The sequence below is a fragment of the Leucopleurus acutus genome (genome assembly GCF_964270905.1).
Source record: "Leucopleurus acutus genome assembly, chromosome: 9".
Classification (NCBI taxonomy): domain Eukaryota; kingdom Metazoa; phylum Chordata; class Mammalia; order Artiodactyla; family Delphinidae; genus Leucopleurus; species Leucopleurus acutus.
Window position 1 is genome coordinate 75,640,669 of NC_139144.1, and position 21,986 is coordinate 75,662,654.

Below are 21,986 nucleotides of genomic sequence, written 5' to 3' on the forward strand. Positions count from 1 at the left end.
ACAACTTGCCCCTTTCCAAGGCTGACTTTGTAAATCAGCAATGAGCTACACTGAGGCCTTGGTGTAAAATCTCTGGTGACTAATTGAGGTTCTAGTTACATTAGCTGAGCTTCCAAGTTTCATTCAGAAATACAGAATGAGATGGTATTGGTCCAGTATGTTTCTGGTATTTTATTAAGGCCAGTGTTGCTCAAACCAGATGATTTAGATTGGAAGGCAGGCAAGAATTTGTTTAGGTGGCCATTTAACTTAGAGGCAGAAGCATACTTAGTTCTCCATTATTATATAAGCCAGTAAATCTTTGTTTCAGGATTTTATACACACTTACATATAAGTTTGTGTATGTCTGCCTGTTTTCTTTCATGGGATAAGATGTATTTCTTACTGTGAATTATGTACAAGAGAGTTTGAAGCAGCTGATTTAAGCTAAGCTATGTGATTAAGCCTTAATAATGTAATCTTAATTTTCATTTGGGATCAGAGTTGAGCAGGAGATGCATGAAACACAGTATGAGGCAAATCCATATACCAGGAGGATTCAGGATTGTTACCTCTCCTGTAATGGAAAACTAGAAAGGGCTTGAAAAAGAATAGACCTCTTTTTAGATTTGCTGTTCATTTTACTGTGGATATCGTAATGGAGAAAACTCTTTAATTATGTTCCTTGCAAAAGACCAGAAAACTAAAATAGCTAGATTCTCTCTGTCTTTTGCGTAACCCACTTTATTTCCGTACTGTGAACTATAATGATCAGTGACAAGGAAATAATTTGATTCTTTCAAAAAAAAGTGTCTAGTTTTAAAGTATACAATTTAGAGAATTTTAAATCTTTGAAAATTGGTAATGGAGACATGGCAAAGGTGACAAAGTTTAGTTAATGCTGGACAGATTTTTATCCCCTTTAGAAAGTATTCTTGAGAGGGTATACCTTTAAAATATTGTAGGTTCTCCTAAGCAGCTGGGTGGACCAGCTGGTTTTGAATATGCCCTTAGTTATCGTAAGAGGATGTGGTCATTTTCTTCAAGGAAAAATGGAAGGGCTTCATTTAAACTTCAGGGCATGGTCAAGCTGATCTTTCAAGAAACAAGTTACAATGTGGTTTTGATTGCACAGGAGGAACACAACTTGGTCAAGCTACAACAGGGAGCCGCTGAAAAAAATCTCTCATCTGGCTTGAACTCTTACTCCAGACACTAGGCAGTAACAAATTTGTCAGCAGTCACTGATGTGATATTTAAGCTACAGAATAATCGAGGCACTGGTGATTTGCCAATGTGCTGAAGCAAAGCCAGTCAATCTTTTTTACTCTAGTCTCAATAGTTGGGTAAAAGAGGTTCCATTGCCTTCTTGTGTCCTTCCCTCATCTGCACCCCCCTCTTCTGCTTATTAAGTCATGTCTCAGGAGTTCCAGAGGGTTATTGTTCAATACGGGAAAGGGAAATAGTCTGCTATAATGAGGACAGTAGTACAACCCCTCCACCCCTACCTCAGGCATAAGAGCACAGACCTTGGAATCGGGTAGACCTGGAGTCAGATCTCTTCTCTACCATTTATTAACATTTTGATCTTAAGCAAGCTCTACAGCCTCTCTGAATTTCAGTTGTCATCTCTAAGATGGAGAACAATATTGCCTACTTTATAAGCATTTTATGAGGTTCTGTAAGATTTCAATGAGATAAGTACTTTATCTCTATTCCTGGCATTCAATATGTTTGTTGTTGCTATTATTATTATATTTATCAAAAAATAAAATAATATTAAATTGTATTTCCCTAAATCATTTGCATATTCCATGTTTGCCAAAAAAATATGTCATTTGGGGCTAGGCTTGCTTTCCGAGCTCTGGCTCCTCTGACTGCTCCCTGTATCTATTGTATACAGGGCATGAAGTGGCCAAAGAGATGAATTCATGACTTTTTGTCACTTGCAATATTTGTAGTCTTCTATGTAGTTGTATTCTAATGCTTTTCTATTCATGAAAAAAAGCAATAAGAATACAAAGTATGTTGTGTGTGTACTTGGAATCGCCATTTAGTGTACCTGGGTGTCATCACTGACTAAACAATGTGACACTCATAAAAGATTTATTTGCAAGTTATATCAACAGGAGTGGTAAATGGAATTAAAGGTATAATTTATTGAATTTTTAAAGATTTTTTTAAAAAAATGTAATAACAGGTTCACGTTGTTTTCTCTTTAACAGATGGGCTTAGGACATGAGCAAGGATTTGGAGCCCCCTGTTTAAAATGCAAAGGAAAATGTGAGGGGTTCGAACTGCACTTCTGGAGGTAATGTTTTGAAAACCACAACCACAATAGTAATTCCTGCTTTTTGTCACTGCTTCCTCAGACAGCAGAGATCGCTTACAGGCTACCCAGCATGGTTGCTAAGTTGTGGCTCTGTTATATTCTTTTCTAAGAAGTAAAGCTATTCTGACTTCCCATCATTATTCGAGCTAATTGGGCCATAGTAACTATATTTAGAATTGTTTGATTTATTTGCTGTTCTTCAGTTTCCCTATGAGACTGAAATACTGAATACGTCTCTTTTCTGAGTGGCAAATAAGTTTGTGGTAATCTTGAAGGACTATTTTGTGGTAATCTTGAAGGACTATTTATTAGTTATTCTTTTGTTAAAAACGTATAACTGCACATCTCATCTGTACATTTGCGATAAACAATAAATATGATGAATTGAGCAGTCATGTCCTAGTTCTCAGGAAATTGACTTGAATCTAGGTCTTTCCAAAATTTTCAGCTGTAAATTTACTACTGAAAAACTTTGAAACACTTAAGTTTAAAAAAATAATTCATCGCCATTGTTTTTGTTTGAATCAAGTGCCTATATGTGGAGGATGAATGTTAGTGGATCAAAAATGTGTATTTTGTATAGCTCTTATTTGCATGTTTTTTTAAAAAAATTATCATACATCATATAAACCTAAAATTGGTATTTTAAACCTGTTCTTTTGAAGAACATAAATGTTCACCAGCGGCTGTCAAGACCGTAATAGTAGTTTATAAGTCTGTTCAAAGTTAGAATTAGCACAATATTGCTAGAAGAAAAATATTAAAACGATCAACCATACATTATTAGGATGGACGCTGCCTGTTGGAATGAATCTTACTTGAGAGCCACTTTTGTACTGCGTAGTTCCATAGGAAATGCTCTAGAATAAAAAATGTCCTCAGCTATTGAGGTTGTATACAGTGCAAGTTAAAGGAGAATGTAAAATAAAATTTGGGATATTAGCCTTTTTTAAAAGCTCATTTATTTAGTAAGTTTTAGGAGACAAAGACAGTTGTTTTAAATAGTGAAGGCAAAGGAAAACCTTAGCCCTCCCCAAATGATGATACAGTTCTTTATCTGGAAGGAGCTAATATGTTCCAGGGAATTTCAAATTTACAGGACTTTAATAGCTGTTCCTGTGCTGCCTCTTCAAGGGACATAGCAGTTTGTCAATATGTCTGTCACGTTTTAGAAAGGTAAAGTCACTAGACACAAAATAGTTTTCATGGATTAGAATATTTCAGCTCCTAATGTGAGCGCGACTCTCATTTGTACTGAGTTTTGTGGAGAGCTGCACTGCCCTCTGCTGGGCACAGTGCTTGCTTCACAGTCTTAAAATACACTCTTTTTAGTTTGACTATACATTTGCCAAAAACTGCTGATGAGATTTTTAAAGCTCATTCCTACGTGATGGTGTCTTTTCTCTAAAGCAGGTTAGTTTATAGTAGTTCTTATTTGCTCTATGTTATTTTTGTATTGTAGATAACTATCATCTGATATTTTCAGATAAAAATGTCAGATAAGAACAGATATCTATGGCATGAAAATCACTTATTTATTTTAATTTTTCCACACAATCTCATCTCCTTACCTGGGTATTGTCTGAGAATCTGCTAAGAGCCATAAAAGACTAGGGCTTTGTCATGGCCTCTAATCTAACTTGGGTTTATATAGTCTGTCCAAATGGTGTTACTTAGTAGTGCTGTCTTATTCCTGGCATTCCAGACACATTTCTCAGAATTTCTGATAATTCCTTGACCTTTTCACCACAACTGGAAGGCTTGAGGGTAAGTGCCTTTACCTCCAGATGAGCCATTTTCAGTACAGTCTTTGAAGACCTTTTACAGACTTTCTAAGGCTGGTTGTCCTGAGTGTAACAAAGATTCCAGGTCTGGTCCAGGGCCACAGAACTTCAGGGCTGGGACTGAAGTGGACATGGGGTCTCAGGATCCTGTCCACTTAGCTTCCTCCTCCATCTTCACGGTGACCCTGGACTTCTGAGACCCTTAGGGCCTCATGGAGCACATTGTGAAAATCAGAGCCTAATTATTCTTCACTGTTATTAGTCTGGCCTTCTATGCAGCCACAAGAATGGCCTTTTGAAAATGGATACTATTATGTACTTCCCAATAGCTTAAGAACCTTCAGTGTTTTCCCACTGGAGTTGATCCTTTAAGCAAAGTCTTTGGCCTTTGATGTTAAACCTCAATATCTGGCCTCTGCTACTGTTCCAGCCTCGCCTCCCATTTCAGGCACCTGTGCTTCAACTACTTAGACACATGCTGTTTCCTGAAATTTCTGTGCCTTGCCTCATGTTCCCTTTGCCTGGAAAGACCCTACATCTCACCGCCTGGAAACAAAAAGTCCTTCCTGTTCTCTTCAAGTCTTAGCCCAAGCACTATCTCTGAGAAGTTCTTTGCTCCCTGTATTAGTCAGCTCAGGCTTCTATAGCAAAATACGATAGACTGGTGGCTTAAACAGCAGAAGTTTATTGTCTTACAGTTCTGGAGGCTAGAAGTCCAATATCAAAGCATCAGCATGGTTATCAAAGCATCCTCACCAGAACCACTTCCTGGTTTGTAGATGACCACCTTGTGACTGTGTCCTCACATGTCCTTTTCTCTCTGTGTGTACATAGAGAGAGAGAAAGATCTCTCTCCTCCTCTTGTTATATGGCCACCAATTGTATCAGATTAGGACCCCACCCTTATGATCTCATTTAACTTTACTTCCTAAAAGCTCTGTCTCCCAATACAGTCACATTGGGGGTTACAGCTTCAACATAGGAATTTGGGGAGGGACACAGTTCAGTCCATAGCACCCTCTGTCCCTGCTTCCACACACTCCCAAGTAAAGTAAATCATTTCCCCCCTTAGCACCTTGTACACTTGTAGGAAGCCAGGAAATAAATACTGAGACCTCATTTTCTTCATCACTTAGACTTCCTGCTGGTGCTTTCCATTGCTGGGGACAGGGTAACACACTGCTTCAGTCCTTAGGGGTCAGCCTCCTAGGGCACAACACAGGGTACTGTGCAGAATGGATCTAGAGAGTGAGTGGAAGAGATCCAACAGGCATGACTGTCTATTCAAGGTGTGTCTCGAAAGTTGTAAAAAGCTGAAAATGAACTGTTAGATGTATGGAAGTTTAGAGTGGGACTAGTAACTTAGCTAGCCAAACCTCATTTTACAGATCAAAGAACTAAAACCCAAGGGAGTTAAAAATGACTTGTTTGAGCCTATTAGTTATTAATAAGAAATATAATACATGAACATCTTCTGTGTCACACACCAATAAACACTTATAATAGTTTTCTGTTGCTGCATAACATATTGCTACAAATTTAGCAGGCTAAAGTAACACCTGTTAATTAACTCAATATCCATTTATGCTTTAGATCAGAAGTCTAGGCAGCTTAGCTGGAGTCTCTGCTTAGGGTCCCAAAAGGCTGAAATCAGAGCGTTGGGTAGGTTGAGCTCTAATCTGGAAACTCTGGGGTCAGAATCTGCCTCCAGGCTCATTCCTCAGGTTGGTAGAATTCATTTCCTTGCTGTTGTAGGCCTGAGGTCCCTGCTTCCTTGCTGGCTGTGATCCAGTGGCTGCTCTCAGCTTCTAGAAGCCACCACATTCCTTAGCACTTGGCAACCTCCATCTTCTAAGCCAACAACATTGCTTAGAATCCTTTCTGCACCTTCGATCTCTCTGAATTCCTCTCATGCTCCCAGCCAGAGAAAACAATATTTTTTAAGGGCTCTTGTGATTAGATTAGGCACACCTGGATAATCTCCCCTTTTCCATATAAAGTAACATAATAATAGGAATAACACCAGGGGTGAAGGTAATGGGACAACTTAAAATTCTGCTTATCGCTTTATTTACCTGATTGTACCTAATCCTCATAATACCTTTTGAGATAACTGGTAGTATTCCTGTTTTATATACAAGAAGTCAAAGACTAAGAAAGTTAAATAACTTACTAAGCAAGGCTTATGATGGCAGAGCTGGAATTTGGACCCAAAACTTGCCAAAACCTTCCTTATCACCGCCTTTCTACAGGATAGAACAGAAACTCAGAACCATCTTTACACTCTCCTGCCCAGTGAACTGTGGACTGCACCAGACTATCCACCCTACATGTGGCACTTTTGCGGCATAGACATTTTGGTGGACAATAATATTTTAACTGTGAGCTCTCCTTTTTTTTCAGTGCACCAGTAATTACAAGACCAGAGAAAAATAAAAGGTTGAGGAGACCTGATACTTATCACATAAGAGCTACTATCTTCTGTGCACACTTTTAAGTAATATTTAGAGATAACAAATATTTATGAAATGCAAGGCAGAAACCTAAGATATCAAAGAGTTTATAGCCAATTATTTCATATCATTGGAACCACAGGTTCTTTATCATATAAGTAATATAATTATTTGTTTGTCTTATCCTTGATAAATCCTTCCAATAAAAGAGTTACATTTTACAAGAAAAGTGTTACTTGAATATAGCATACATCTGTCCGGAGAATTTCTGATTGGGTTAGAGCTGGCTGAAAACTGAAAATTCCCCACCATAAATGGATTAATGCTTGTGCTGAATTCTATAACAGAGGCCCACGCTTAAGTCCATATATGTATATCCCTGTTGTAAAAGGGCAGCTTCCAACTCTTTTAAATTATTGGTTTATAGCAGTGCCATGACCATTCCTTTAAATCACTGTGACTGCTGGCAGCATGTCAAAGCACTCCAGTTGCTACTACTTGCCTTGGAAAAATAATAATTTTTACAAATAGTACTACAAAAATAATTTCTCTGTTGAGGAGATGAGGGATAGTTTCTTGACTGCTTTCAGCCTGAAACTGTAAATCTATCTACTTTTCTGAGGCAATGCTTTTGGTAAATTTTGGTACTCTCTCTCATGGACTTAACTCAAGAACTCTGAAGTTGTAATGTAAAATTTTGAGAACACAGTTCTGATTTGTCATGCGTATTAATCTTTGCATGTGTATGTGTTAACAGCATTAAACATTTTTGTACAAAAACTTTTTAGTACAAATAACCCTCCTCCTCCCACATCTTAGAGCTTCCCAGTCTACCAGTCTACCCTCACATCTTTTTTAGAAAGTCATAAAAAAGACTGTTTTAAACTAACTTAACTCAGAATCCCCCCCACCCTTTTTTCCCTTCACACAACTTTAATTAACATCCCATGGAGAGCTTGGGGAGAATTGCTTTAGGGCAGTTTAGAAGATTTAGAGGTAAGACAACTGTGCTAAGTATGGGAACTGAGTTATATACTCTCCCAAACTGCTATTGAATTGGAATAGCTCAAATAAATTTAATAAAAATAAACTAAGTCTACATATATCATCAGAAGTTATGTGTGAATCATCTGAGGAAAGATACTTTACAAACCTTACAAACATAGCCCCTAGCACATGGATACTGAGCTCACCTAAGCCCTGTTTTTGTTTTGTTTCCGGTTGGCATAAAACCAATTTTTTAAAGTTCCTTGTTTTCTTAAAAGGGATGGAATCTGGGTTATTTTAGACTGAAATTAAATATATTATAAATGTCCCACTCGTCCTCATGCCTTCTCTTAGATACAAAGATAATGGTATCTCTTTCTTCCCTAATTCCTTAACAAAATTCTCCTTTTAATAAATTTATTGGCTAGTTTCCAGATGACTTTGAAAGTTCTTAAATGATATTTCTAAAAATAAAATAATTTTAACTTAAATATGGGAGATTCAAATATAAAACACTATAGACTAAAATCCCAAGAAAAGGATTTAAAACATTTTTTTAAACCTAGATAAGTAGTAGATGGCACACGTTTCCACATGGATAGCCCTTGGCACCTGGCCCAGATTTTATGGGTTTATTTCTTGCCTAGTGGTTTGTAGCTGTCCCTTTTTATTGTAGAAATGGAGCTCTGGTATTAGGAGTCTGGAAGGGATGTGGTCATTCCAGCTCCTTCAGTGATGACAACTCTGACTAAAGGAACCATCCTACCCTTCTTGAGTCACATTCCTGCCAAGTGCTCTGTTACTGCAGGTTACCATGCTGGCATAAGGATGCAGATGAGGCTAATAATATATTGGGATTTTCAAAACTATCATGAGTCAATCATAGGTTTTCCCCACTTAGAAAACTGATAATCAGGCATAGTCTGACTTCTTTAGCTACTTCTTTTTCCCTCATCACTGCTGCTATTGGTGTAGTGTTTTAACCTGATTTTTCTTGCTTTAATAAAGGTATTTCAGGTGGGTGAAGGGGTGGACAGGGAATATAGATTTTCTCAGAATGTAAATATTCCAAGAATAGCCAAGATGAAAAATAAGAAAAAATATAGAGATGGCTATTATATCACTGGTTAATATACCTCTTTTATATAACATTTTCACAGTAAATATAATTTACTTTAGAAAGCCCACAGGCTTTATTTCACTTACTCTTTTACTATTTGTCTTTCAGACTCTAGAATCTAACTCCCCTCATTTCATAGCATACATATTGTACTGGTGTAGAACTGGATAATAAACATTTCCAAAGGAACTCCAGTATTCATCACATCCTTGTAAAATTATTACTTCCTTCTTTAGTGAACCACTTTGCTAATATTAGGATGCATGCCATAGTTCACAGCCATATAAGGATCTATTTATCTATATTAAGAACTAAATTCCCAACCCACCTCTTTACCCTCAGGAAGGTGTGATTTAAAACTTGATCCAAAAGCAATGTGATAGTTTTATGTATAATTATATTGTTTTTGTTAACTGAAGAACAAGAATGAAGAAGATACTGTAGTAGAATAGTATGCTCCTTTCCACTAGATGGAAGTATGAGATAACCAGATGTAAGAGTCTTTTATAGCTGAACTGGAATATGCAAACTCTTCAGCGAATTCTTACCAAATAAAGAATTCTGACCAGTGTGTGCACACGGGAAGTATTTAGCCTCTCTACCTTCATATCTCTGACGCTCTGTCTCTTTCCTTCTCTCTCTTTCTGGGACTGTATAAATCAGATCTAATGTTTTCAGTTTGCATACCTCACCTTAAGAAAACAGGACACAAAAATCAATAATTATTTAATAATGTGTTATTTGGCAAAGAGTTTTTTAGTTGTTTTGTTTTTTGCTAATTTTCTGATGTAGAGAAATCCAATGATTTATATTAATTTTAAATCCATAAGACTTATTAAACTCTTAATGATGGTGATAACGTTTTTATATGATCAGTCATAGCATGTGTGGTTAACAACAGTTTAGTTTCTTCCTTTCTGATGAATCCTTATGACTTGTATTTCTCTGAACTTTCTTACTGCTTTGGTTAGTAACCACAGGACAAAATGAATGAAGTCACGATGGCAAGGTTGCTTTCTTGCTTCAGATCCTAAAATGAATGCACTAAGTGTGATGGATGCTGAGTCTTGTGGGTTTTTTCCAGAAACCCTTTCTAAAATCCTAATTCCCTTCTACAGCTAAAATTACTTTAAAATGTAATCAGAAGAAATGTTGAAATGTATTGAATCCTTTTCCTATATCTGACGGGAAGCAAACATTTACCTTATCAGTTTCTGCTGTTATCTTTATTTTCCTTCTTTTTTACTTTAGGTTTAGTCTGAATTTTTCCTAACTTCCTGAATTAAACACTTAGCTTATTAATTTTTATTCTTCTTTCTAATTTGAGCATACCTTAACTATAAATTTCCTCCTCAGCATCCCTTTAGTTGTGTTCTACAAGTTTCAGGAAGTAATATTTTTGCTTTCTTTTTTCCTAAAATGATTTTGGTTTTAATTTCTATTGTGATTTTTTCTTTCAACATTGAATTTTTTAAGAGGCTTTTTAAAAAAAGTACTTTGTAGTTACATTTTTGCTGATGATTTCTAACATAATTGCATTCTGTTCAGATAATGTGGTTGATGATGTGTCCTTGGGCATTTCTTGAGCCTTGCTCTATGGCATAGTAGACTTTTAGATTTTCAAAGTGTTTCAAATACTTATTAAAAGAATGTATGTTCTCCAATCACTGGATATGATATTTTTATGTGTCTGTTAGATCAAGCTTGATAACTGTGTTATTCAAATACTCATTTCTAATTTTTTTAGTCTCACCATAATGATGGGTTTGTTCATTTATTTCTTATAGTTCTGTTACTTTTGCTTATATATGTTGAAGTTAGGTTATTAGGTTGTATTAAGTTCAGAATTGTTATATCATAGAAGTGTTTTTAAATGTTTGTTACAATGAAGTGACTCTATTAGTCATTAAAGGAAAAAGCATTAATTGTATGATATTCATATAGGTATCTAACTTACATTTTGTTGGCATTTACCTGGTTAATCTTTTTGCATCTTTATACTTTCATCCTTTCTGTGTGTTTAAACTTTAAGCATTTCTTACAGACAGCATATTGCTTAATTTTGTTGTATTATCCTTCTGAAAGCCTTCATCTTTCAGCTGGAGAAATGGGTCCATTTATTGTGACTGTTGATATGCTTGGGTTATATCAACCATCTAATTTTTGCTTTCTGCATGTCCTAATTGCCTCCATTTATTTTTTTCTCCTCTCTTATTTGACTAATTACATCTTTATACTTTCATTCCTTTTTCTTTTAGTTTAGAAATTACATTTCTTTCTTTAGTTATCTAGATATTTTAACATACATGTTTAACCTCTAATGTTAATCTATATCTTCAGTATCTTCCTGAACAATATAAGGATATTAGAATGTTTTTTTAAAACTCAGATTCCTCCCTCTAACTTATATGCTATCATTGCCCTGTATTTTAGTACCAGTACATGTTTTTAACCCCACAAAGTCTCTCTACTCCTCTGTTTTCCTCTGTCACCTTTTCCAGCTTCTGCTCCTTTACCAGACTCCTTCCTGAGTCCTCATCTTCTTCCTCTGCTCTTCCCCCAGGAAGTGAAAGTGACCTGTTCAATTAACTCCCTGACTTCCAAACTTATATTTTCTATCAGGCTACAGTTTTTAACACTAGATCTATATATCCTATAATCTACTTGATATCTTTACCCTGTCTCATAGGCATTTCAAACTTATTATTTCAGTTTTGGATAACTTTCACCAACCTTTTGCCCCATACCTCAGATCTGTTCTTTTGCTTTTACAATCTAAGAAATTAATTCCTTTCACCAGCTTACTCATCCTGGAAACCTGGGTTCATTTTTTAACAGACTGGACCTTCCCTTCACCATCACTATATGCACAAAGTTTAGTCAGTTTCACATTCAAGGGTATCTTAAATTTGTTCCTTTCTTTTTATCTCCAACATCAAATAATCTAGTCCAAGCTATTACACATCTTACCCAGGCCAAAACAATAACCATCCAAGTTGTAAATTCCACTTGCGAAGTAGCAGTAGAATCTCTGTTATTTAGAACCTTGCAATTGCAAATTGGATGCACCATTGACATGTTAACTGGTCTCCCTACTTTCAATTATGTCTACCCCTAATTCATTCTCCATGTGACAAGTATTACAATTTTTGAAAATGATCTAATCATGTTATTCCATTACTTAAAAGCCTTCTGTGCCTCCTGATTGCTCTTATAATGAAAGCCAAATTTCTTAATGTGCCCTACAAGCCCCTGCATGATCTCAGGCTTGCCTACCTCTCCAACCTTGTCACCACCCCATTTACTTACCTCACTGTAGTCATACCAGACTTATCTGATCATGGGACCTAAGGGCACAATCTCTTTCCTAATTCAGGACCACCACAAATACTCTTTCTACCTAGAATGTCTGGAGGCTTTTCTTCTCCTTTCATTACCTCTTCTCAAATACACACACATACACAATTCACACCTGTTTTACACATCCTTCAGATCTCAACGTAAATGTCACTTTCTTATGGAGTAATGTTCTTATGGAGTCCTCTCCTCACCAGTTCTAAGTCAAAATTATACCCTCTTGGGCTTCTCTGGTGGCTCAGTGGTTGAGTCCGCCTGCCGATGCAGGGCACACGGGCTCATGCCCTGCATGGGAAGATCCCACATGCCGCGGAGCGGCTGGGCCGGTGAGCCATGGCTGCTGAGCCTGCGTGTCCAGAGCCTGTGCTCCTCAACGGGAGAGGCCACAACAGTGAGAGGCCCACGTACCGCAAAAAAATAAATAAATTAATTAAAATTAAAAAAATAAAACAATTATACCCTCTCAAAGTATCCTGTACTTTTCTTTCTTATCACAAATGCAATTATAGGGGTGTGTGTGTGTGTGTGTGTGTGTGTGTTTGTATGTGTGTGTATTTGTTTAATATCTGTCTCCCCACCAGGTGGTAAGTTCTAGAATGTCAGAGACTGGGCCTAATTTTTTCACTATTATGTCCTACTATCAAGTTCATTGCTTGGCACATGGACACTCATATACATTGCATGAATGAAAGATTACATGCCAGACCAGTCTGGGGAAGGGAGTTGGTGTCCTTCAACTATAAGAAGGCCAGAGACTTTATCTGTCTTCTTATACATAAGGGAGCGCATGATAGGTGATCACTACGTGTTTGAAGAAATAAAAGAAGGGGGAAGGAAAGGGAAGGAAAGAGAAAGGAGAAAGGAAATAGAACATGAGAAAAGAGAGGAAAGGAAATTGGAAAGGGGACAGAAAGGAAATGATAAAAGCTAAACCTAAATCTTGGATTACCGTCCTTGATCAGAAAAGGATATATCAACCTCCTTCTCTCTCACTTAGGGACAAAAACAAAAACAAAAACCCATGGGCAATGGCTGTTATCATGCAGTAAAATATGAAACTGCTTACTGTGATAGTTTTTTGGTGATTTTGTTTTATTTATATATCTGGTTGAGAGAATGAGGAATACCAGATGGGGTTATCCTCAGACATGCCCCCTTGAGCATGCACTTTTTAATCAAAACCTAACTTTTTTCAAAGTCTTATAAAGCGAAGATGCATTTATATGTTTCCTTGTTTAAATTTATGGATGGCTACTTGTAATCTCCTCACCCTCCCCAAGACTTGACTTTGCATACCATTATGTGGAATATTTGTAAAAGTATATTTTGAACTATATATGTATGACTGATTAGATCTAATTAATCATTGCCTACTTATCTCCAAAATTATAGAAAAATATGTCGTAACTGCAAGTGTGGCCAAGAAGAGCATGATGTCCTCTTGAGCAATGAAGAGGATCGAAAAGTGGGGAAACTTTTTGAAGACACCAAGTATACCACCCTGATTGCAAAGCTAAAATCAGATGGAATTCCCATGTATAAACGCAATGTTATGATACTGACCAATCCAGTTGCTGCCAAGAAGAATGTCTCCATCAACACAGTTACCTATGAATGGGCTCCTCCTGTCCAGAATCAGGCATTGGTAAATAATAAGGGGGTGGGAAGTCCCGGTATTAAAGTTTATGGGCTACTTATTTAGGGCAATTCCTTTAGTGACCCTAATCGACCTCAGGTCTATTATTTTTCTGGGGTCCCCATTACTTTGACTTACAACTCCTATTGGTCTTTTGAAAGTAAGATTAGATACCTCATAGAATTTTTGACTACCTAGATAATCTGTGTTAACTTTTTCAAAGAAATGGTCTGACATTTTCAATAATTAAATGAAAAACAGATGTTTTGTATAAATCTAGTAACTTCTATGTTACTCTTGAGAAGATTTCTCTTGAGATAGTTAAGAACATCTAAAGAATAGAATTTTCTTTCATTTTTTATAATTCAAAAGATGTTCAACACTATATTTCTTTTACTATGTAAGGCAAAAAAATGCAATCTTGTGTCAAGGTACTTCCACTAATACAACAACTAGAGGAGACATTTGGAAATCTTTTAAGAAGGTTAGTTAAATCATAAGAGTGAATCTTGTGATATCATTTTCTTATAGTGATGAAAATACTGATGATCCTTAGACCATTCTAAACATGCTGCCTAAAAAATTGTATTCTCTTGCAACTATACAGTTGTGTTTTTTTTTTTTTTTTTTTTTTTTGTGGTACGCGGGCCTCTCACTGTTGTGGCCTCTCCCGTTGCGGAGCACAGGCTCCGGACGCGCAGGCTCAGCGGCCATGGCTCACGGGCCCAGCCGCTCCGCGGCACGTGGGATCTTCCTGGACTGGGGCACGAACCCGAGTGCCCTGCATTGGCAGGCGGACTCTCAACCACTGCGCCACCAGGGAAGCCCTTTTGGTTTGTTTTTTAAAATTTTTATTGGAGTATAGTTGATTTACAATGTTGTATTAGTTTCAGGTGTACAGCAAAGTGATTTTAGCACATGTAAATATTAAAAGAAACTGGAAAAGAGAAAAGCTTTAATTTCATGAAGAAAAATGTGTTCATTTTTACTGACCTCAATCTATTTATTGTACCATTTTTAACGTGTTAACATCTCAAGATACTAATATTATGAAGATCAATTGTTAGTAATGGATAAAACTGACTTCTTTCTTCAGTATTTTGATTCTAATGAGTGTTGTAAAATATCATTTATATGATGGCCAAGGCATCTCCCAGTTAACACCGGTCTCCTTGTGGTCTAGGCCAGGCAGTACATGCAGATGCTGCCCAAAGAGAAGCAGCCAGTGGCAGGCTCAGAGGGGGCGCAGTACCGGAAGAAGCAGTTGGCAAAGCAACTCCCTGCTCATGACCAGGACCCTTCAAAGTGCCATGAGTTGTCTCCCAAAGAGGTGAAGGAGATGGAGCAGTTTGTGAAGAAATATAAGAGCGAGGCTCTGGGAGTAGGAGATGTCAAACTACCCTGTGACATGAACGCTCAAGGGCCCAATAAAACATACATTCCTGGAGGGGATAGAAGCACCACGACAGCGGTAGGGGCCATGGAGGACAAATCAGCCGAACACAAAAGAACTCAGTATGTAAGTGATAACAGTCACCATGTTGGGCCAATTGGTATATTTTACAGGTTCATTCCATTTCTTTGAATGGCTGGTGGGGGGGTGGGGTCGACGGGGAGGAATACAGTTACTCTGTTTCCAAAAGGGAGTAGATGAGGGAAATGAATTATAATTCAGTTTAGGCTTATTTTAGAGAATTATCTACCATGTTTGAAGCCTTGGTCTAAAGCCAGGTTTTCTGATTATCTGTTGCCGAAGATAATTGTGAGTTTTATGTATACATAGCAGTTAGCATTGGTGTCGTGCTGGAATACAACATACAATCTAGAGTCTGTTTCTAAACATAATTTTGATGTTAATTGTCTATCTCTTCCCATAAATAAGAATAATACATGCTTAGGTTAATTCAGTTTTGCTTGTGAGAACATGCCTAAAATTCAAACTTAAATTTATGTGGATATATGGTCAATCATACTTTTAAAAAGTCTCTCTAGAGAGGGATATTGAAGTCTTTTTTTTAATGCCTTGAAAGTAGAAGCAAATTGTGACACAGATGAACAAAAAATAAGAACTATACTTACTGTAATGTGTTTCTCACAGATCCCGTTAGCACATCAACCAACAAGGCTTAGTCCTGTATTAAAAAAAAGAAAAAATAAGTACAATAATTTCTAAAGTAGTCATTTTTGAGAGAACTACTAAAATTGAAGTGAAAATTACTATTAGCCTTTTTCCATAAGCAGCTTTAATTCAGAAAACAGTGCTGTGTTACACATAGGGTGCAAGAATTAGGTTTGGAGAAGCTGGAGAAAGCCTAGAGATTCCTTTTCACAAATACTAACACCATATTGCCTACATGGACAAATTACTGATTTCAGTAGAAATTATTTCTCTTGAAAGTGGTTTCTCTGAATTCCTACTAAAACTGTTGATGAGAAATGCCAGTCTTAGGATGACTAGATTGTTTTGGCTGGTTTTGCTTTCAGTCCTGCTACTGCTGCAAACTGAGTATGAAGGAAGGAGACCCAGCCATCTATGCTGAAAGGGCCGGCTACGATAAACTGTGGCACCCAGCTTGTTTCGTCTGCAGTACGTGCCATGAACTCCTGGTCGACATGATTTATTTCTGGAAGAATGGCAAGCTGTACTGTGGCAGACATTACTGTGACAGTGAGAAACCCCGGTGTGCTGGCTGTGATGAGGTATGTTCTCTGGGGCCACCTAAATGCAGGCTCCTTTTTGCACCCATCTATGGTTTCTCCACCATGGTAACCAGGCCACCCTTAGCGAGAAGGTAAGATGAATTAACCAAGCATTAGTTGCTTTATTTATATCCAAAGAAGTTGAATGAAAAAAACTTTAAATCTCAGTCATTCTGAGTGTCCATGTTAACTGAGTTACCTAATGAAATACTGTCCAGAAACGTAAAAGATTGATTTGAACTAAACTAAATAATCACCCAAGTTCAAGCTTTCGGTTGTTTTCAGACTTCACACCCCAAAAAGTTGACTCATATTCCTTGTGGATCTAAATCCCTTATTGGTCTAAAGAACCTAGCTTGGTTATTTGTAGTAAAAAGGAAAAAACATGATTGATCTTATTTTTATCCTCTTCCCAGCTAATATTCAGCAATGAGTATACCCAGGCAGAAAACCAGAACTGGCATCTGAAACACTTCTGCTGCTTTGACTGTGACAACATCCTAGCTGGGGAAATATACGTGATGGTCAATGACAAGCCCGTGTGCAAGCCCTGCTATGTGAAGAACCACGCTGTGGTAAGAGACATCTTGGGATGTGGTAGCCTTGACCTGCCTTATTTAAGCCTCCTACAAAGGAGAAACAGAGAGCACTACTCTTAAGTAGGAAACACGTGATTCCTACCATAGGGTGTTAAAATCCAGGTAATTCAAAACAATACATGCACTGACTAGGATGAACCACCTCAAGATTCTACCTGTGCAGTTTACACTATAAACTGCTACTTGATAATCAAATCCCCACCAAAAAAAAGTTCCTTAATGGGAGTGAGATTGATTGATTCTCATCATACAGATCAGATTTCACTTAAATTAAGGTATTTAGGGCCTTTTCATATTGCTTTAGCTCTATTTTAATGTTTATATTTCTGTTCTTGTTACCAGATCACCCACTGTGGCTTTGTTTTTGCTACCTGTAGATTGTACAGTGCCTAGTTCTTAAACTCTCATTGAATTTATATATATAACAAAATTTGACTTGCATATTTATATTTATTTGCATGAGCCAAACATTCAAATATTTAATGTGAAAGTACATATATATATATATATATATACACACACATACACCCTGCTTATACAGAGCTTCTGTTGAATGATTGCCCAGAGATAGATAAATTAAATAAAGAGTAGATAAAGAAAGAGTTGACCATATGTGGTAAAGCTTATAACCCAGGGGGTATTAAAAGGATAGATGTTTACTTTATATGCAGATAAATAAGTACTAGTTAAAGATCACCCTGAGCTATCAAGTAGAGGAGACTCCTAGCTAAGGAATAAAATGACATATTTATTATGTATAGTTCTCGGAGTATGATACAATGAAAATACGGTAAGAAGTTTTGGTGTCAATGCCAGTTTTCAACCTTTACCTACCGCCCCCAGATATAATCTATCAGCTATCATCTTCTATCAACTCTGCCTCATCGATATATCTCAGATTCTCACAGTTACAACTACTCTACTTCAGATCTTTATTTTTTTGTTGTTTGGATTATTGTAGTGACCTCAAATTTGGCCTCCCCACTTCCATTCTTCTTGTTCAAAGCCACTTTCCATAAAGATGGAAGATAATCTTTCTAAAATGAAAATCTGATCATTAAGCCTTTGCTTAATAGATCCAGCCCCTTCTTATCTGTCCAGACATTTCTACTAGTTATCTAACCCAAATCATACATTTCCCAAGTTACCTGTATTTCATAGTTTATACACTGTGCTTTGTCTTCTGCTCACACTAATTCCTTTGTCTGATATGTCCTCCTAGTCCCTGTTGTTTTTTTAACTTATTTATTTCTAATTTTTTTTTGGCCACGCCACACAGCTTGTCGGATCTTAGTTCCCCAACCAGGAATCAAACCCAGACCCCCGGCGGCAGTGAAAGCGCTGGGTCCTAATCACTAGACCGCCAGGGAATTCCCTCCCTGTTTTACTTGACTGTGCCTGCACATTCCTCCAGGCTCAGTTTAGGCTTAACTTTTTTTCAGAACACCTTTCCTGATTCCCTACCCCAAGCTCCACCCCTTTCTCTCTGGCTAGGCTGGATGCCTCTCTTCCCACAGGACTCTGTGTATGCTTGCCCACGTGTGTGTAATTGTTAATATCATTCATCTGTCTCTTCCACCAGACTGTAAACAGCTGGAGGATAGAGCTTGCCTCTTTATTTTCACACCCTCAGTGTTTGTACTTAGGAAATGTTTGAGTGACTGACTTGTGTTTTAACATTTCTCATTTGCTTTGGGGGTCAACATGGACCTTCCTTATACCTGGGGATAAGATGTTGAATCATCATATGGCCTGATACGTCATTTAGCTAAAAAAAAACGCTTCTCTAAATGTTGTTGCAACAATTTCTCTACAGAAGAAGATTATCATAATGTGCATTTTACACATTACAGGGGTATGTTACCTTGGTTTCAAGGAATAGAATGTAAACTCCATGAGGGCAGGGATTTTGTCTGCTTTTTTTCTGTTCTATTTCCAACACTAGAACAACACAGTAGGTACTCAGATATTTATAGAACAAAGCTGTAAACAGATGAAGCTCCTTTATTGTTACAAGCTTCTTTCCATTGCATTGCAATAATCATTGGAGAGGAATAACCACAGATATGATTAAAAAGAGAATGAGAATCTCTAAATTATTTAGCTTTAGAATATGGCATGATTTCTTTTAGAAGGTTTACTTTCTCAGTAAGATACACTATTGCCATTTGTTTAATATTAAAATGAACATATCTATCCATCACCTGAATAAACCTTAGCTGATAGCAAAGAGAGGTACCCATGCAACATGCTAAATGATATAAAAATTGGAAGATTATCTAGTTCAGGGAATTGATCTGCTTAGATCTTTTAATCTTAAAAAGAAAAAAAAAAAGGAGTGAGAATACAAATTATTTTTAGACCTGAAGCCAAGAACCCAATTGAAAACAGGGCTTTTCTGAGGAAAAAATTAACGTGGAAGGAGGAAAATGAGAAATAACTTAGTTTGTCTCTTCATAGTCTCTGGAATTCTAGTCTCAAATGGCCACCCCCAGAATTCACATCTCTGAGATTTCCAGGATCCTCCTGCTAGAGAGCACATTACAACAAGTGTCATTATCAATTTTATATTGTGTATACAAATAAATAAAAAGTAGGAGGGATTGAAGGAAATAAGAACTTATTGAATTATTAGCGGTTTAATTAAGAATCCAAGAAAGGGCTTCCCTGGTGGCGCAGTGGTTGAGAGTCCGCCTGCCGATGCAGGGGACACGGGTTCGTGCCCCGGTCCGGGAAGATCCCACATGCCGCGGAGCGGCTAGGCCCGTGAGCCATGGCCACTGAGCCTGCGCGTCCGGAGCCTGTGCTCCGCAACGGGAGAGGGCACAACAGTTAAGAGGCCCACGTACCGCAAAAAAAAAAAAAAAAAAAAAAAAAAAAAAATCCAGGAAAAATCTAATGCCAAGCAGAAAGTGGTGAAGTACATCATCTCCCTGACTGGTCCTGGAGTCTCCAGACCTTTGGTTGGGACCTGGGCAGCTTTCAGATCTATGAAGAATGAGGGATTGGTAGTTTTTACCTGGGATCATGTCAGACTTTGGGATGAATGGCAATCAAATTATTAATAAAACTAAATTTCATGAAGCCCACAAACCCTAAATTCCTATACCATTCAGCGTGCTAATTATTTTTTTTTTTTACCAAAACAGTTTCCTTAATTTTACGTGCAGTGGAACAGTAGTTATCACTTTTTTTTAATTGCAAATGAAAATGTGAGTTTTGAAAAATTATAAAAAGATCTACAAACATGAGAGGGCTGAGATAAAGAAGGTAGATCATGGTCTAAAATCAAGGGAATAAAAACTTGAGTGTGAAATGCTTCTATTGTACACAAACAAGTTTTAAAATATTGAAAAAATAATATGAAATATAGAAAACAAAGGGCAACATTCTAAATGAATTACAAAGCTATAAAAAATGAATATACACAAAAGCAATTGCTTGCATGGTGCAGCTACAAATTAGGAGTATGTTTGTAATCAAAACACTCATTTTTGTTGTATTCAGGAATAGTGAAATATGGAAAGTATATTGCAGGTCTGAAGTGAATATTTATAACAAGGCCTCACTTCACACCCTAAGCCAGTTCACCCACTGAGTGGCAGCCACACTTTCAGGTCTTTTCAAGTAAGAAGGCTTAGGCTAAATGACCTTCCTCAACCCACCCACCCTCATCTCTCAGGAATTCCTGACAATCACATTAAGAGACCAAGGGTGTGGAAGATTAGTCACTTTGATGTAATGCTGGACAATCTTGTTGGTTTCTTCATTTGTTATAAAATACTTAAAACAAAAACTTTAGACACATTGATTTATAATATATATAAACAAGAAGGCATATGAACTATCTAGTGTTTTGGAGCTCTCAACTGGGTAGTTTTGTTTCTGCTGTAATATTGCCAGTTATTCATTCATTTTCTTTCTATACATGTCCAACTAAAGAAGAAAATTATGTGTGTTTGTGGGTGTGGATGTGTGTATGTCATATGTTTATTTGTACATAACATACATGTACACTGACTGGTATATGGAATGTAAGTGTTAATGTTCCATGATATTAGATTATACATAAATTATGACATGACAGAAGCCAGTTAACTACAAGTTATATTTTTAGTGCAAACTAATTATTGTCAAACACTGTCAGTATTTTTTGACTGAGTCCTTAATTACTTTGAACATGATTTTCATCTACTACTGTCTAGAAATTAGTGGTGTTAATAATCTCATGTGTCATAGGTAAGACTGGTAAAATTACCACTTCAAAGCTTTAGTGAGTGACGAAAAATCTCTTTTTTTTAAGCCTATTTTTTAGAGCAGTGTTAGGTTTACAACAGAATTGTGAAGGAGATACAGAGATTTCCCATATCCCCCTACTCCCCTCACATGCATCGCCTTGAGCATTATCCACAGCACTCACCAGAGTGGTACGTTTTTTAACAAGGGTGAATCTACATGGACATAAAGCATAATCACCCAAAGTCCACAGTTTACCTTAGGGTTCACTGTTGATGTGTATTCCATGGGTTTGGACAAATGTATAGAATGGACAAATGACATATATCCATCATTGCAGTATCATACAGAATATTTTCACTGGCCTATAAGCCCTCTGTGCTTTGCCTGTTCATCTCTCCTACCTCCCTGTCCCCTACTCCCTACCCCTGGCAACCACTGATCTTTTTATTTTCTCCATAGTTTTGCCTTTGCTAGAGTGTCATATAGTTGGAATCATACAGTATGTAGCCTTCCCAGATTGGCTTCTTTAACTTAGTAATGTGCATTTAAGGTTCCTCCAAGGCTTGACAGTTCATTTCTTTTTAGCTCTGAATCGTATGAATGTACCATAGTTTATTTATCCATTTACCCACTGATGGACATCTTCCAAGTTGTGGCAATTACAAATAAAGCATCCAGGTGCAGGTTTTTGTATGGACATAAGTTTTCAACTCATTTGGGTAAATACCAAGGAGCATGATTGTTGGATTGTATGATAAGAGTAAGTTTAATTTTAAGAAACTGCCAAACTGTCATCCAAA

At 37.1% G+C, this 21,986-nt stretch overlaps 2 protein-coding genes across 3 annotated transcripts in view; one reads left to right on the forward strand and one right to left on the reverse strand.

The window, feature by feature from the left end:
* The window catches only part of TFEC (transcription factor EC), a 675,276-nt gene that overhangs the window by 277,921 nt on the left and 375,369 nt on the right, over positions 1-21,986 (reverse strand). For both annotated transcript variants that reach the window (XM_082845898.1, XM_082845896.1), the window contains exon 4: positions 15,728-15,780. The gene's annotated coding sequence lies outside the window, so the exon portion shown is untranslated. The remainder of the gene's footprint in view (positions 1-15,727; positions 15,781-21,986) is intronic.
* Positions 1-21,986, forward strand: part of TES (testin LIM domain protein) — a 47,488-nt gene that overhangs the window by 23,802 nt on the left and 1,700 nt on the right. The window contains exons 2-6 of the mRNA XM_082845895.1: positions 2,205-2,290; positions 13,405-13,657; positions 14,832-15,167; positions 16,133-16,348; positions 16,765-16,923. Of these exons, the coding sequence (XP_082702021.1) occupies positions 2,205-2,290; positions 13,405-13,657; positions 14,832-15,167; positions 16,133-16,348; positions 16,765-16,923 (1,050 nt within the window). The remainder of the gene's footprint in view (positions 1-2,204; positions 2,291-13,404; positions 13,658-14,831; positions 15,168-16,132; positions 16,349-16,764; positions 16,924-21,986) is intronic.